The sequence below is a fragment of the Astyanax mexicanus genome, chromosome 4 (assembly GCF_023375975.1).
Source record: "Astyanax mexicanus isolate ESR-SI-001 chromosome 4, AstMex3_surface, whole genome shotgun sequence".
Taxonomy (NCBI): domain Eukaryota; kingdom Metazoa; phylum Chordata; class Actinopteri; order Characiformes; family Acestrorhamphidae; genus Astyanax; species Astyanax mexicanus.
The window spans coordinates 33,823,625-33,841,147 of record NC_064411.1 but is presented as its reverse complement, the minus strand read 5'-3'; the positions used below and the strand labels follow the sequence as shown (position 1 = coordinate 33,841,147).

At 40.3% G+C, this 17,523-nt stretch overlaps 1 protein-coding gene across 2 annotated transcripts in view; it reads left to right on the top strand.

Moving 5' to 3' along the window:
* Nucleotides 1-4,533: 4,533 nt before the first annotated feature.
* amotl1 (angiomotin like 1) overlaps nucleotides 4,534-17,523 on the top strand; it is a 31,048-nt gene continuing 18,058 nt past the window's right edge. Inside the window, exons 1-3 of one of the 2 annotated variants that reach the window (XM_022679204.2) lie at nucleotides 4,534-4,680; nucleotides 5,919-6,026; nucleotides 11,927-13,302. In XM_022679204.2, the coding sequence (XP_022534925.2) occupies nucleotides 5,933-6,026; nucleotides 11,927-13,302 (1,470 nt within the window). In that variant the 5' untranslated portion in view covers nucleotides 4,534-4,680; nucleotides 5,919-5,932. Of the gene's footprint in view, nucleotides 4,681-5,918; nucleotides 6,027-7,844; nucleotides 8,024-11,926; nucleotides 13,303-17,523 lie in introns of those variants that run through there. The other variant, XM_022679205.2, reaches the window with a different exon arrangement.

The following is a 17,523-nucleotide window of genomic DNA, read 5'->3' as shown; positions in this document are numbered from 1 at the left end:
CAGCACTTCTGCATCTGATCCACTCATATATATACAAGAACAACACACGCTAACACCTCATACACCACCACCAGTGCAGTCTCTGCAGTGCTGAGAGTGAATGACCCACTATACAAGTGATAGCTGCTCTGTGGTGGTCTCTCCTGTGAGGTCCTGACCATTAAAGAACAGGGTAAAATGGTAATAGTAATATATATAGAGAAACAGAAACAGGACTACAGTTCTACATAAAGTATGTTTTGTGTAGAGCAAAAATAATTAATATACATATTTCTCAATTATGTGTTAAAAATTGTATTATTGGAGCTGGTCTGACACATGCCTTATATACACACACACACACTCTAAAAAACAGAGGTACGATATGAGTACTTTTTTGTACTCGAAGGTACACTCTTTATAATTGTACCCTCAAAGGTACAATATTGGTCTTTACGGGGTCAGATTTGTTCCCTCTGAAGTACAAAGTCATTTCTAACAGCAATAAGTACAAATTTGTACCATTTAACCAGCCAAAGGGTACATTCAGTATTCTGCATCACTGTACTAATGAACAATATATATTTAAATTGCACATTTTTTATTTGAAAGCCAGACAATTTTGTATCATCAAGTTTTTGAGCCATATTCAGTTGATGATAATGTTTATAATCTTTATGATCTTTACTGCCACAAAAACCATGGGTACAAAAAAGGACTTTCACTGAAAGGTACTTTTTTGTGCCTCAATATAAGGTACAGCCCCAGCGACAAGCTTTGTACTCTTTTAAGTACAAATCTGTACTTACTTTTCTTAGAGTGCACACACCACTTTGCACTCCTTGTAAATACCCCACTTGACGCTCTGCAGCTTGGTGCTCTGGGTCGGGGAGATTAAGCACAAGGAGCCTGCGGTGAAAAGAGGAAGATAATTACTCCTCTGATGGGCTGATTAGTACTTTAGTAAATGTCATTCACACACACACTTACACCCAGTCTGTGATTTGGGAAGTCAGAGCTAGTCGTTAGGTCGGTTGAAAAAGTTACCGAAGGAAAGAACACAGAGAACACCGTCTCTCTGTCTTTCTCCCAACCATACAGGGCTTTGAAACTTAGCAGAATCATTTTGCAACACACATGCAGCACTTACTATAGGGTGGAGTCAATCAGTATTGCACAGATGGAAATATTTTGAGTAAAAAATAATATCTGGTCCAAAGGTGAGACAACAGTAGCAATAATAACATAGTAGGAACAATGGGAACAATAGCAGGGCAAGGGGAACAATAGCAGTGCTAGGGGAGCAAATGAAGCAAACCAAGTTCAATGCAATAACAGAGCAATGGGAGCAATAACACTGCTATGGGAGAAGCTGAAGGAATAACATTGCATTTGGAGCAACAGGACTAATAACAATGCATTTGGTGCAATGAGAGCAAAATTAGAGCAATGGGAGCAATAACATCACAATGGGAGTAATAACAGTGCAATAGCAAAATAGCAGAAAAAAGCACTTAGATAGATAGATAGATAGATAGATAGATAGATAGATAGATAGATAGATAGATAGATAGATAGATACTTTATTGATCCCCGACTTAAAATCCAGTGCGCCTTATTTAAGAATGTATTTTGTTTATTTTATCAGTCAGGTTGTAAGGTAAGGAGCAGTAAAGCCACTCCGCTGAAGTGCATCGTTATACAGGAGTTCCAGTATAGTTCTCCAACAGTAGCATTAGCTTTAGCCACTAACCGCGCTATGTGTTAGCTCTTTCACAGTTCAAAGCTGAGTATTACCAGCCTGTAGCCTGCTGCTAACCCCAGCTCGCACTGCTGAAGCAGCATTAGCATTACCCACTAACCGTGTTAAGCGCTAACTCTTTCACCATTCAGAGGTGAGTATATCGGACTGTAGTCTGCATGTTTATGCTCATGTTAAAACAATCTACGTGGGATGAACCGCTAGCTAATACAGAACACCTTTTAATGCCAAAAATACAATACAATGGAAGCAATAAGTGCAGTGCAGTGGGAGTAATAAAGGCAGTTCGATATTAGTGCAAGAGGAGCAATAAGAACAATAATGCAATGAGAGCAATAACACTGCAATGGGAGAAACAGTGCAATGGAAGCAGTAACAGAGCATTAGGAGAAAAAAAGTGTAATAAGAGCATAACAGTGCAAAGGGACATTGAGAGTAATAACAGCACAAAGTCAACAATGGCAAACCAATAGAAGCAATAACACTGCAAAAGGACCAATAAAAGAGCAATTGAAACTAGCACTGACATGCCATACATGTCCTGCACATATGGCTGAGCTGTTAAGTGTCCCCTGTATCACTACTAGGGGTGACTGACTGTTGTATGAGGTGGCTACACAGATCTTCGCACCTGCAGTTTGGCTAGTGTGTCAACAGAGGCGGTCTTTGCAAAGAGGCATTGCTAGGCAACTGCCTTGGGCCCCTCCCACTGCAGCCCACTGTAGGGGCCCTTGACTAGCTGCAAACGTCCCATAGGCCTACAGCTGGTAATTGGGGCCCTTTGGACAGTAATTCACAGATAATTCACAGTGCATTCATAAATGGTGATTCTTGTATGTTTGAAATGGAAACAAAGACAACACAATAAATTACAAAGAAATACAGATTCCGTCCACACCCCCTCTCTTTCCCGTTAAAAAGGGATTTTTCCATCCATGCCGGTGAACCGCAAACGCGCTGCTTGTGAAAGACGGAATTAATGTGAAATTAAGTGTACAAGTGGGTCGTGAGTGAAGCCATGAAGCGCCACTACCCAAGTGGCACTACAAAAAGAAAAAAGAAGAAAGAGGCGAAACTAAAAACAGATGCTCTTCCAAACTGATAAGCTTTTTTAGTGTGTCAGCACCACCGGCCCCGAACGTTTTGGTGGAGGAGGAGGACGAGGAGGTGCTGTACTAAGGTTGTGTAGGTAGGGTAAATTCTATTATTTTTAGAAAAATAACAAACGAAAATAAACCCAAAATGTTGACAAAAAATATAATCTAACGAATTCCAAAACATAGAAACGAAAAACGTTAAAATGGTATTGATATAATATAATATAATATAACAGCTGGATCAAACAGTTTAGCGTCAGTCATTAGGAAAGCGCGCGCGCTCTCTCTCTCTCTCTGAATTCAGCGCGAGGCTAGAAATAATTTGAAAACTTAGTTTAGTTAAATAAATTAAGATGAGTGAGGACATGTAATCAAAGTTAATCAAATATTGTCAAATATAAAGGATAGGTTGAGGTTTTGGGGAGCTGTTTCAATTATTTGTAACTGAAACTAACTGAAACTGATATTATTCTGCACTATTAGATAGTTTTTTATTGTGTTTTAAATGAGTTTTTATTTTATATTAATTATTTTTTATTCATTTTAAATATTTTTAGTATTTTATTGATCAAACACCCTTACACAAACTCTGCCTCCTCTCATATTTTCACTGTACATTTTGATGTGATTGATAATTATTCTTTATCATTAAGTTCAGTTACAATTCTAGATAAAAATTACTGATTGACTCACATTAATGCTCTCAGTCACACTGCTTTACTTTTTTTTGGCATTCCGATGTATATTTTATTTAAATATATGTTTATTGATTGCACATATAAAAAGTACAATTAGCACTGAAAGCTTCAATTTTCTTTTTTTAACAATTTTTTTATAAATATTTTCCATTTTGACATATATGGTGTTATATCTGAAACTTATTTCTCGCTTATTAATGTTAATGGGCCCCCTAGCTAAATTCGCCTTGAGCCCCCAAATTGCTAAGTCCGCCACTGTGTGTCAATCCACAGCAAAGGCACTTACCACAAGGTTTTCATACTCAAACTTGACCGTCATCAGATCCCAAACGGATCCTGTATTTGTTGTTAAAGATGCTACAGTTCCAGTTCATAACAGTCCAGGTTTCTTGTTTGCAACACTACTGGCTGATGACCAAGATGGTGTGTGGGCAATTTGGTGAAATGACCACCCTGCATCTCACAGTCCAATGATGAGCCAACTGGGAGAAATAACAGATAAGTGGGAACAATAACAGAGAAGTAGAAGACATAATAGTTCAAAATTGTACACAAGGATTAAATTGAGAGCACTGTTTTTTCTGTATGCTTTTAGTAGATTCACTCTCAGAGGAGAGTATCCTGCTCTTCTGAATTTCACTCCTAGGTACTCAAAATCCACCTGTTTCTCTGGGAGAGAGGTTATAAAGAGCAGGTGGTTCTATGTAAGTGCAAAAATCTTTCATGTTGTTAAATATCTGTGAAGGATTTTTCCTCTATCTATCTATCTCTCTCCCCTTCTCTCTTTCTAACGCACCCTCTTATCCCCTTGTTTTTCCATTCCAAGGCCTTTTGATAGTATGGTGCTGATCCTAGCATGTCTGGGCAGAAAGAGAGAGAGAGAGAGAAAGAGGAAAAGAGAGTGCATGTTGAACTTGGCATGTCAGGACAGAGGCACATATTTTGCGGCACTGTGGCGTCTCACAGACACACACACACACACACACACATACAGAGACGTAGAGTGTAGATCCACAGACTGCGCTGCTCTAAAGTTGTTCTACCAAGAACTGTAAAACTTAAACATCTGAAAACTGAGGCTGTAACTGAACACCATCATCATCATCCTCATCTTCATTATTGTTATCGTCATCTTCATCACTGGGTAAGTTTTCTGTCTCACCTTTGAAGATACGAATCAGTGTGTGAGATAGAGAGATAGAGATTAGGAGAGATAGGAGAGAGGCAGATGTAAACATCAAAGGGGAAGAACAGCGAGTAAGAAATTGAATTCTCTTTGTGTGTGTGTGTGTGTGTGTGTGTGTGTGTGTGTTCTCGGTATAACTCTCAATTATCTACTCACAATTCCGAATGTGTGAGTCTCTGACATTTATATAATTCTTTTCTCCAACGTCTCTCAAAACACCTCAGAATTATATGTAAACCAAAATGCCAAAAGTCATGGCACAGCAGTGTGTAAATTGGTTGCGAAATGTTACCACAAGTGACAGTGTCACAATGTCACCTATGTATACGTCACAGAGGGCATTACCCCCCATAGTGGACAGCACAGTGGGTTGTAATGATTGGTGACGGTGACGTCTGGTGACCAAATTCAATGCACTGGACCCACATGCATATCCCACATGCTGGTCAGTATGGTGTTCTTCATCTTCCATCGGACATGGCAAAAGTCGTGGGGCACGATTTTAGTTCCTGTCCCATGACATTTGGCATGTCTGTGTATTTAGATCCAGAAAGGGTTTCACAGTTGTTACATGTTAAATCACTTATTTTCTAGTCCAAATAGAAGAAGAAGAAATTGTAACTGCTGTGTTGTGATAAGACACACTTACTGTTGTCATCGGTGGAGTTCATGCGTCAACGGGCCAATAATATGCAAATTAGCTGCATAATTACTGCAAACAGAAACAATCTCAAAGCTCTGAGACCAAACCTTCAGATGACAGATTTCTTTTTGACTGAAGCTTACAGACAGCTCAGACAAATGTTTGGATAAAATCTGTTTGATCGGCAGATGTTTGATCAAAATTGATGATCTGATCTGTAGATTTGTTCTTTTATCTATTAAAAAAGGGAAACTATGAAAACACAAATGCGACTTATATGAAAATATGAGGCAAGGTTTTTAGGGCTAGTAAAAGTAAAAGTTACGTTCACACATGAGATTAAATGTGGCCCAAATCAGTTTTTTTGTGTGTGTGTGTGAACAGGTAAAAAAGCACTGGAATACACATGACAAAATTTAGAAATGAAATGTCTCATCCACCCGGGATTATCAAGGCATCCCCTGACGTAACACTTCATTATCAAATTTTACATGCCAAACTAATTACTAGAGATGACAGAAATGAAGTCCTGAACTGTGTGTTTGTGTTTCAGAACTGGGAGCAAATATGGAGCCAGCAGACTGGATTCCTAATGATGTTGCGCAGTGGCTGGATCACATTGGAATACACCAGCACCAGCAGTCTCTGGACATGCTGTGTGGTACGACCACTCACTCACATATTGCTACTAAGCTGTTTGGCTGTTATTGGCTTTGGTATTTAGTTTTAGACAGACAAACCTTGAGGTGGAACAGGCTAAGCTACTGGCCTACACTATTAATGTAAACAAAAAAGTTTATTTAACACTATGCAGTTATACCTGTGAAAAAACAGTTCATTTTGTGTAGCAGGGGGCATGATCATTATGTTTTTAGACTGGAGTCCCTAGAGGTAATCCATGCAGACACAGGGTAAACATGGAAACTTCACCCAGATAGGGACTTGAACCCAGGACCCCAACGCTACTAGCTAGCTAACTGCTGAACTAAAGAAACAAACTCTGGACAACACAGAGACAAAATTTGGACTAGGTATGGGCTGGGGCATTATTAGCTGGTCTGAGGCAGGGCTGGATCAGTATTGAAGCTGGTCTGAGGCAGGGCTGGAGCAGAATTGGAGCTGGTCTGAGGCAGGGCTGGAGCAGAATTGGAGCTGGTCTGAGGCAGGGCTGGATCAGTCTTGGAGCTGATCTGAGGCAGGGCTGGAGCAACATTGGAGCTGGTCTGAGGCAGGACTGGATCAGTCTTGGAGCTGATCTGAGGCAGGGCTGGAGCAACATTGGAGCTGGTCTGAGGCAGGGCTGAATCAGTATTGGAGCTGGTGTGAGGCAGGGCTGGATCAGTATTGGAGCTGGTTTGAGGCAGGGCTGGATCAGTATTGGAGCTGGTTTGAGGCAGGGCTGGAGCAATATTGGAGCTGGTCTGAGGCAGGGCTGAATCAGTATTGGAGCTGGTCTGAGGCAGGGCTGGATCAGTATTGGAGCTTGTCTGAGGCAGGGCTGGATCAGTATTGGAGCTGGTTTGAGGCAGTTTTGGAGTTGGTCTGAGGCAGGGCTGGAGCAGTATTGGAGCTGGTCTGAGGCAGGGCTGGAGCAGTATTGGAGCTGGTCTGAGGCAGGGCTGGATCAGTATTGGAGCTGGTCTGAGGCAGGGTTGGATCAGAATTGGAGCTGGTTTGAGGCAGGGCTGGATCAGTATTGGAGCTGGTTTGAGGCAGGGCTGGATCAGTATTGGAGCTGGTTTGAGGCAGGGCTGGATCAGTATTGGAGCTGGTTTGAGACAGGGCTGGATCAGTATTGGAGCTGGTCTGAGGCAGGGCTGGATCAGTATTGGAGCTGGTCTGAGGCAGGGTTGGATCAATATTGGAGCTGGTTTGAGGCAGAGCTGGATCAGTATTGGAGCTGGTCTGAGGCAGGGCTGGATCAGTATTGGAGCTGGTCTGAGGCAGGGCTGGATCAGTATTGGAGCTGGTGTGAGACAGGGCTGGATCAGGATTGGAGCTGGTCTGAGGCAGGGCTGGATCAGTATTGGAGCTGGTTTGAGGCAGGGCTGGATCAGTATTGGAGCTGGTTTGAGACAGGGCTGGATCAGTATTGGAGCTGGTCTGAGGCAGGGCTGGATCAGTATTGGAGCTGGTCTGAGGCAGGGCTGGATCAGTATTGGAGCTGGTCTGAGGCAGGGCTGGATCAGTATTGGAGCTGGTCTGAGGCAGGGCTGGATCAGTATTGGAGCTGGTCTGAGGCAGGGCTGGATCAGTATTGGAGCTGGTTTGAGACAGGGCTGGATCAGTATTGGAGCTGGTCTGAGGCAGGGCTGGATCAGTATTGGAGCTGGTCTGAGGCAGGGCTGGATCAGTATTGGAGCTGGTGTGAGACAGGGCTGGATCAGTATTGGAGCTGGTCTGAGGCAGTTATGGAGCTGGTCTGTGAGACATCCAGCTGACTGACCACTTGGCTGTATATGGTGAATCCAGCAGCAGGGGGCATGTTTGCTGTGGGGTCCAGGGGGCTTTAGGACCCTGGGGCTGGTTTAGCTGGAGCTTTGGGAACATTCCTGCCATACCGCGATGAATGGTGGTGATTGTTGTCGGTGGGGCGCCTGAGAGGAGCTTGTTTTTACTCTGAGGAGGGAAGAAGAACTTTACTGAACACTAGCTCTGGTAAAGAAACTAACAAACTCAAACTTTTCCTCTGATAGAACTCCCTCTTCCTCTCCCCCCCCCCTCTCTCTCTCTCTCTCTCTCTCTCCCTCTCTCTCTCTCCCTCATGGTGTGATAATGTTTTGGACAGTCTGTGGTGTGTGAACGTGGTTCTGAGCGGGTGTTTTAGTGCTTTTCTGAGAGTATGAATGACTTTACCGTGAGTTTATCTAACTTTACCCCGGTCTCTGAGCGCTGGGCTCGGGTTAAACCTCACGTGCTGCTCCGCACGCTCCAGTCCCCACGCCGTTATAGCTCAGAGTGTAATTAGCCTGTTAGTATCGTGTAAGTTAGATATGATACATGCCTGCCAGGCTGTGCGTGTGTGTGTGTGTGCATGCGTGTGTGCGTGTGTGTGTGTGTGTGTGAGTTGAGTATAACGGACGGCCTGCAGTGATTGTTGACTGACTGCGCAGCTTCTATTTTGGTTAGGTGGGTGAAGTGAGGATGTAGCGCGTGCGTGGGGCCTGCTGGGCTCTACCTGAGCTCCTGCCTTAAAGACTTTGGACATAGATGGACAGTTACATAGCGAAGTGCTAGAATTTTGGATAAAGTAATTAAAAATGCCTGAATTTGTAAATTCGCTACTTTCACAACAAAACAGTAATCTCAATAAATATCTCACTTACATGAAGAAATAAAATCACAGGGCATAAAATGAAAATCCATCAAACTGTTAGACAGGTAAACAGATAAAAATACAGGTAGAGGAGAGTAGGTGGTTGCTTCTATTATCTGTTGATGCTGTTTGTCCTCTTAGGCCTTCTGCTTTTTGCATGCTTTTTGAGTTTTTGGTAATGTAAGTTATATTAAAGTTTTTGATAGCTTGTTAGAATTATGGTCCAATGTGTTTTTAGATTGTTGAAATTTTGGGATGTTAATCTGTTGAACTGTTTTGCTTATAGGATTTTTCAAATGTTGGGCTTTAGGCTTATAGGGTTTTTTAATTGTTAACCTGTTGGCCCATTGGATTTGTCACAGATAGCTATTGGCGTGCGGAGCTTTTGGTCTTTTAGTGTTTTTGCTCATTGTGCATATGCTCTCATAGCCTCTAAGGCTTTGGACTATTGTGCTTTTAGATTGTAGGACTTAAGGTTATTCATTTATTGGCCTATGGGGCTTGTTACTTTTTGAGCTACTGAGGTTTTCACCTGTTGGGTTTTTGGGCTTTTGGGCTTCTGGATATTTAGACTTTTGGGCTGTCCTGTTGTCCTATTTGACTTGTTGCTTGTTGACTTTCCAGGCTTTCGTCTTTTAATCTGTTTTCCTTTTGGGCTTTTGGATTGTTAGGCTTTTGGTCTGTTAACCTGTTTGGCTAATTGTACATTTGCTATTGATAATTTCTGACGCTTTTGGTTTATTGGGCTAATCATTTGTTGGGCTATTAGGCTTTGTTGCCTATTGGGATACTATTTTTTTCCACTTGTTGGGTTTGAGACCTAATGGGCTTCTAGATATTTGGACATTTGGGCTGTTAACATGTTGGCCTGTTTGGCTTTTTGCCCAATGGTCTATTTGTTTTTAAGTGTTTGGTGTCTTTTACTGTGTTTGGTTTTACTAGTTTGATATTTTGTCTGTTGGGATTTTTGCTTGTAATTTGGGACAAATAAAAAAGTTAACAGTTCTAGTTGTTGTTGTTGTTGTTTTTTCTTACCATTTGGTCTGTTATTGCCCAGTTGTTTTTTTTTGTGTTGGGCTTTTTGTTTATACTGCTGGGCATGTAGCTTGTTGGTCTGTTGCACTTTTTGCCTGTTGGCCTGTTGGGCTCTTTGCCTGTTGCACTTTTGGCCTGGTCATGCCACCATTCCATTGTCCACACACAGCGCCTGTAACACTCCTTTCTTCAAAACACAGCCAATTCAGCCATTTGTGGTCCTTATTCCACAAGTTTTGCCAGTGCCTTTAGTCCAGCCGAGAGTGAGACATAGTAGTAAAAGTAAAAAGTAATAGTAAAAGTATGTAAATCAAAATGAATAGTGGAGATGTAGATGTTTTTTTAGGTAACTGAAGCTACTTGCAAAAACAATGTATATTTATGAAGTAAATACAGAAGGGCTGGAGCATACATGTTGGTGCTGATTCCATTTCTACAAATAAACATATGATGGATCATAAATCTCAAGTGAAGACAGCAGTAGTTGAATATAGAATCTCAGAGAGTGCTTTCTGTATTTGGGCCAAAGGGCAGTCGGACTAGATCTGGTTTGTGTTTTCAGTGTGAAGTGTTTGGATATACAATCACAAAATTAAACAGCGCTTCTTTAAAAAACTCCCAGACCCCCTGCTGCAGTGTGCCTAAGACTCACACACACATACATGCACATGCTGGAGCTCTGGGGCTGCCACTGACCTAGCCTAAGGGGGGGTTAAATGCATCCAGTTACAAACTTCAAATATTCCCATGCCCTCTCCGCAGTGCTCTCGCTTTCCGCCCCGACTGCATCTCGCTGGACTCAGGCATGCAAAACCCTCAGCAGATGGTGTGACCGTTTATAATTATAATCCTGGACTTTACCGTTTGGTAATCCTGAAATAGCAGAGGAATGTGACTGATGGAGTTGATCACGGGTCTCTGAATTTTTACACATAGCTGTTGCTGCACTGAACATTTAGTGTTAAATAGCTAATAGTTAATAGTCTTCAGATGATGTTATAGTACTTTTCGTACTTGACATGGAAATGCGCTGAAATTAGCCATTAGTGATTAAATTCATGTGGGATTTCTGAGCACACTTGAATCTTGTAAATTCACTACTTTGCTTTTGGCCTTTGCCATTGACCTAAAACAGCAGCTGCTGGGGCTCATTTTAACTGCACTGTTAGACTTGACACTTAACCTCTGGTACCACATAATTGCCTGTTGTGCACTTGCTGTGTGTGCATATTTGCACATTTTAACTCAGTTTATGCCTAGTGGGCTTTTTTTTAACTGTTTAACTTATGGTCTGTTAGTGTTTTTGCAAGTCTTTTTATTCGAGACCTTTAAGGCCTTGACTTGTTCAGGTTGACCTGTTGTTCTTTTAGCAGATTTGCCGTTTGACTTGTTAGCTTGTTGTTCTATTGGGCTTTTGGCCTGTTGGACTTGTGGCATAATGGATTTTTTCTTACCTGTTGGATGCAACAAAATGAACATTTTTGGCCACAAATGAAAAAACATTTGGTCAAAGGCTGAAAAATTAGTAATAGCCTATTGGATTTTTTTTGTTTTCCATATGTTAGGCTTTTGTTTAATTTAAAGCACACTTTTTGAACATTCTGTACAGCTAATACAACAGTGAAAATTCATGTCTTATGTCTTGTTTCACCTAGTAACCCAAAATAAAATGCTCTGAAAGTAAAATACTGTTTGCATAATAATTTGTGCCTGTTCTTCCTGGTATATCTGCTCCAGGCTGTTTCAATGATGCTTGTAGACAACACATTCTTGAATGATAAGAGATCTGGACATTGACTTTATCACTGTAGAACATTGACAATTTTGCTGTTCAATCACTACTTGTAACTAGTTACTACTAGTTGTTTTGACCTTGTAATTTGCATCACTCTCCTGCTGAAGTTCTTAAGCAGATGAAAACAGGTTAATTTGCAGTATATATCAGTCTTTAGTTTTAGGGATAGGTTTATGATGCTGCCACCACCATGCTTCTCTTTAAGGATGGTAGTTGTTGAGCCAACTAGCTGATATCCAGCAGATATCAATGTTTCTATATCTGTAACAATTAGTAGATGAATACCAGGTTCAGAATTTAATAGGGGAATCTGCTGTTTTTGGTATGATTATATTTCCTTTATTACCTTTAACATTTTAGGTAATACATTTTTTGCCTCTTTTTATCCACTGATTCTTTGCCTGTTTGTCCCTAGGTGAGGTGGCCCAGCTGTTTGGTGTTTGCCCATACCCATCAGCGCCCCCCACCTCGGGCGCCAACATGCGCAGCTCGGAGGATGGCATTTCTGGAACCGTCCTCCAGCGGCTGATGCAGGAACACCTACGCTACGGGACTGGAGGGACTGCAGGAGGCTCTGAAAACGACAGCATCGTTGGTGTCCCTCACATGCTGCTGTCTGAAAATCCTGCTTCCACAGAGAACCTGCTTCTCGAAGAGGATGGGCACCTGGTGTCACTGTGCCAGCAGGTGCCACCTCAGACCCAACCAAGGCAGGAGCCACAAGGGCAGGAGCACCAGGTGGATTCCTGTTCAATGGAGACAAGTGTAGGACAGAATAGTGGGGGAAGTGTCCAGGGAACGCTCAATGTTCCTGGCCTTGGTGGTGTGGAACTTCCGTCTTATGAGGAAGCTAAGACCCAGTCTCAGCTTTATAGAGGCCAGCAGGGTCCGAGTGACCAGCAGATACCCCCTCACAATCTGGGTTATGCCCATAACCAGAACCAAGTTCAGAACAATCCATACCCAAGCCAGAACCTCCTGAGCCATTCTAGCTTCAGTACAAACCAGCAAATCCTCATAAACCTAAGTCAGCCCAAACAAGGTCTTCAAACCCAACATCAACAGACTTACTCAACTACCACTAGTTCCTGCCCTCCTTCTTTATGTTCTGCCCCATCCCTCTCCTCCCCTCCTTCCCTTTCTTCTTCTTCATGCCTCTCAGCTGTCCCGACGAAAGCCCGTGTAGAAGGCAGGGCTTGGGTCCAGCGAGGCCTTATAGGGGTTACCCCTCCTCGGGATGAAGGCCTAGCCGAGCTCAAGGTGGGTCACGTCCGCTCTCTTAGTGAACGCATTATGCAACTTAGTCTGGAACGCAACGGCGCCAAGCAAAGCAGGGGTCCGACTTCACCACACCCAAAAGAAACTTCAGAAAGACCTGAAAACTCACCATCACCAACCAGCAAAAGCATAAAAACTACAGCCCCGCCTGCGCCACCACCTTTACCTTCAAACAAAGCCCCTCTCGACCATCGAGGTCCACCTCCGGAGTACCCTTTTAAACTGAAAGCTCAGGCAACCTACTCATCCAGTATGAGCCCTTGTCCACTACCACTAGAGCTTTTAAGGGAACCTTCCCATACCTCAGGTCTGATGCCTCATCAAGTTGCTTTATCCCAGTACCAGCCGCCTTCTCCAATTCTGCTCCAGAGCCAAACCTCAGAGCTTGTACCTGGAGATGCCTTTGTGATGGTCAGCCAAACTCAGCAGATGCTGGAGGTTCTTAGTGGAGAAAACCAGAGACTCAGACAGGAGCTCCTGGGACAGTCCGAGAAAGCTGGGAAACTACAACGGGTATGCTGTGCTTTAATTACCTGTATTACACTTTCATTATTAACTGGGTAATTAATTACACAACATTTTTTCAGAATGTGTTGAAATAATTACACATACAAATATAAGGGATGCTTTGAAAATTTGGAAATTTAATGTGTTATGTTAAAAAAGCAAAAAAGCACAAGTGAAAAGGCAAAATCATATGTAGCCCCTAAGGTGACATCATGTAAAAAAAAAAAATGCGTGGCCACGTCTTATTAAGGCGCGGAAATGAGACCCTAAGGCATGGGAACAAGATAAACAAGGCATGGGAAACAAATACTAATGCATGGGAACGAGATAATTAAGGTGTGGGAATGAAATACTAATGCATGGGAATGAGATAATTAAGGCATGGGAATGAGTTAATTAAATCTAGCCGGAGAATAATAAAGCTTGCTTTTCTGTAAATTAATGCCCATGAAGAAACTGAATATTACATCAAAGCTCTCTTAATTCAAAGAAAATATTTATTAATAAAATTGAGAGTGAATTGCTTTATTTTTATTTTAATCTCTGACACGCATTATTCTATTTTTTTACATGATGTCACCTTAGGGGCTCTGTAGAATCATGTATACTAAACAATGGCTAATTTATTTTAGGTCACATTATATTGTTTCCTTTAATGTTTTTCAGCAGTAGCGTTACAGACTGCAGAGCACTGCTGTATACAGAACGTGCAAGAAAGCTGGCAGATTGCAAAAATTGCAGGTTTATGGTTATATTTATGCTTTACACATATAAATTGATGAAATAAATAAATAAAACATTAAGCATCACTTAACAGGCTTAACACATTTCTCCATAAACCTGCTCCGATAGTAACCTTAGTTAAGCTAATATTTTAGCTTTTTTTTTGGTTTACTATGAGACTGCCTGCCTTTTTTGTGTACATTTTACTCACATTTGACTTGAGGTGTATAGGTTTGCTGAGGTACATTGAACACAAAAACACTGTTTAAATAAATGTCATTATAATCTCTTCGGGGTTTGTTGGGCCACTAGTGGGAACTCCTGAGTAAATCCATAGTGAATAGGTTCATATGGAGCAATGAGGTAAAGCTTTTTAATAGTTGAAAAATGTCCTCATTTCCTCAACACAAAAACATCATATGTTTCAGTACCGAGGACATAATTTTTACATTTTTAAAGCTTTTAAACTGCAGTTTTAACAGGGGTCTGGCTGTAACTCCAGTTAGCAAATAGTAGCGGTAATGCTAGCAGCTCTGTTGTCAAAAACTCGTTGTCTTTGCTTTTTTAGTGAAATAAGTTAGTACTTGCTGCCTTTCTCTATGTACCTTTTACTCATGTTTGACTTGAGTAGCTAAACTGAAGAAAAAAAATTGTCATTATGATTACGCTACTAGGGAAACTTGCACTGCTAAAGGAGCTAGCTAGCTAGCTAGCTAAATGTTTGACTAGAAAAGCACTGCTGAAGTAAATCTGTTGTGCTTAGTTGGTATGTCTGCTGGGATGTTTAAAAAGTTCAGTGTTCAATAAATATTTTTAAATTGTAGTTCTGTAGCTAAGGTTTTTTTTAAAGCTAGAAAAAAAGACATTTTTTCTGTTTAATTTGTTTAATGACAAAAGGTTATAGAAATTTATAGAAAATTTCATGTTCAGCCTAATGTTTCAGTGAAAAAAAATATTTTTAAATTGTAATTTTATATCTAATGTTTTTTTTTAAAACAAGACAAAAAATACATTTTGGTTATTTAATTAGTTTAATGGTGAAAAAAGTGTCACAATTTAAAAACAAAACTTAAAAAAAATATTTTTAAATTGTAATTTTATAGCTAATGTTTTTTTAAAGCAAGACAAAAATACATTTTGGTGATTTAATTAGTTTAATGGTGAAAAAGCACATTTTGTCTTCGGCCAAATGTTTTCGCTGCATCCCTAAAAAAAAATTTAATTAGGTCATGATTAATGATCATTTATACAAACATATTCTGGTTGGTAAAGTTCACCAAATATGCCAGACAATTTTTTTTGAGGTGGTAGACACATCCGACCTTCCGTCACACACAGCCCAGCAGTGTGTGTTTGTTTTATTGTGCTATTTGACCCTGTAGAGCTATTTGCTAGTTCGCTACGTTGTGTTGTGTTGGCTATACAATGCAGTGGCATTGGTGCTGGAACAGCAGGTCACTGTGTGAACCCTGGAATGCAGTTGGTATAGTGAACAACAGCATGTTTCAAGGCAGAATACAGCTTGGCTTTTGTGACGATGATACATTATAATGCTGATTTTATCCAGTCTTTCTCACCATTTATCACAGCAGATATTAATCAGTGCAGCTGCAGTTTCTCTTTCAAATTACCAAAAGCAATAACCTTAACCTGTCCTTTATTCCTTTATCTTTCTTTATCTTTGTCTTTACTAAAATTAAATTTTTTTAACTTCATTTTTATATGATTATATTTGAACAAGAATGAGGCAAATTCTTTGCAAAGTCTTCTGGGATCATAGGTAAAATAGCAGAAAAAATAATTTGATTGCATTTAACTTTTGCAAAATGTGACCTCATGATATCAGACCAATGGTGAAATATATGTGTACATTTCTTTGAGTTTCAAACACATACATCACCTTCACAACCCCCCAGGGACCTGTTAAGAGCCCCTGCTCTGTAATGATGGTGCTCCATCCAGTACTTTTGTTACTGAATGCAAGCTTTTCCTTATATAATAATAATAATAATAATAATACCCAGTATTTTCTGGAAAAATAATCCAGCGTTTTTTGGAATGCAGCACAGCAGCTGACAGGAAAGAATAAAAAAAAAAATGAAACTGCTGATTATGAAGCCTATCTTCGTTTGCACAGCCTTGGCAGCTCAGACCCGGCAGACACATCATTGTTTAAAGCAGTTAATATGAAAGTGAGTGTAATGAGTGTAATGACAGTGCCTTTTCAGACTGTAATGAAATTTCCTCCTCATTTTAACTCATTTTGGCTGGAGATGAAGTAGGTTCATTAAACAGTCATATAATTTGCAGGTATGTTTTTTGGCTGAGGACTGACGTTTAATGGAGATTTTGCATGAACTACGGTATCTTTGTTTAAAAAACAGATCCGGCTTCAAAATGTATATGGTATTACATTGTAAAGTCATTCAACTGAGTTTGCATTCTCCAATGAAGTTTTAGAAATGTCACTACTATAGCAAAGAAGCATCATATTGAACCTGCCTGTGCTGGGCAAAATGAGCTCAAATCAATTTAATGACTAGTGTAACATTTTACCTTAATTATAATTAATGAATGATTGTCTAAAGAAACGACAGACATTGTATTTTTATAACTAAGAGCTGCTCAAGTTTCTCGAAATGTTTCTTCCATGCTGCAAACTGGGTGGGCCGGGGTCATGTGACTACACATGCAGTAGCATGTTTTTAAGGAGATATTACATGAACACACACTTCATGGAAATGTATTACCAGATTTGTTTCTAGTAATAATTGACATTGACAAGATTACAAGTCTCAAAGTTGGTCGAGTTGGATTGGCCTGATTGACCTGCATGTCAGGGAAATGTTTACAAATGGTCTTGCCATTTCGGTGCCCTAAGCACAGATGTTTTGTGGTGCAAATGGACTTTTTTTCCTTCGTTTCGTTTACCATTACTCCAAACTTCTGCAGTAATATCACTTGATACTTATGTCATTAATAGTACAGTATTTATCATTTGATAAGTTTTATTTTTCTGGATTTATTGGACTTTTATTGGTATTTATTGAAGATTTACTGGTTTATGCAAAACTGTATAGACATTTTTCTTAGGTTTGACTTCCCATTACTCCAGATTGTTACAGTGATATCACTTATACACACATATACATTGAAGTGGTCTTCAAATCTCTGAGGTGTCTTTTGATAATCCTTTGATATTCTTATTTTATAGAAGTCTAAATTCTGGTTTATATTTGGATGACTAAATTTTGTCATCCCATTACTCCAAATTCCTACAGTCATTTGATTTAAAACTTACAGAATTAATACTATGGCATTTATCAAGACATCAGTGGTTTAATTTGATTCCACCTTGATTTTCTTTTTTAATAAGACTTTATATTGTGTTCTATACATAATGTAACAGATGTATTTTATTTGTAGTAAGAGAAAAGCCTGCAGAATTTCAAGAATTTCACACTGTTATACAGATAGGTATTGTATTGCATATATTAGTCAATT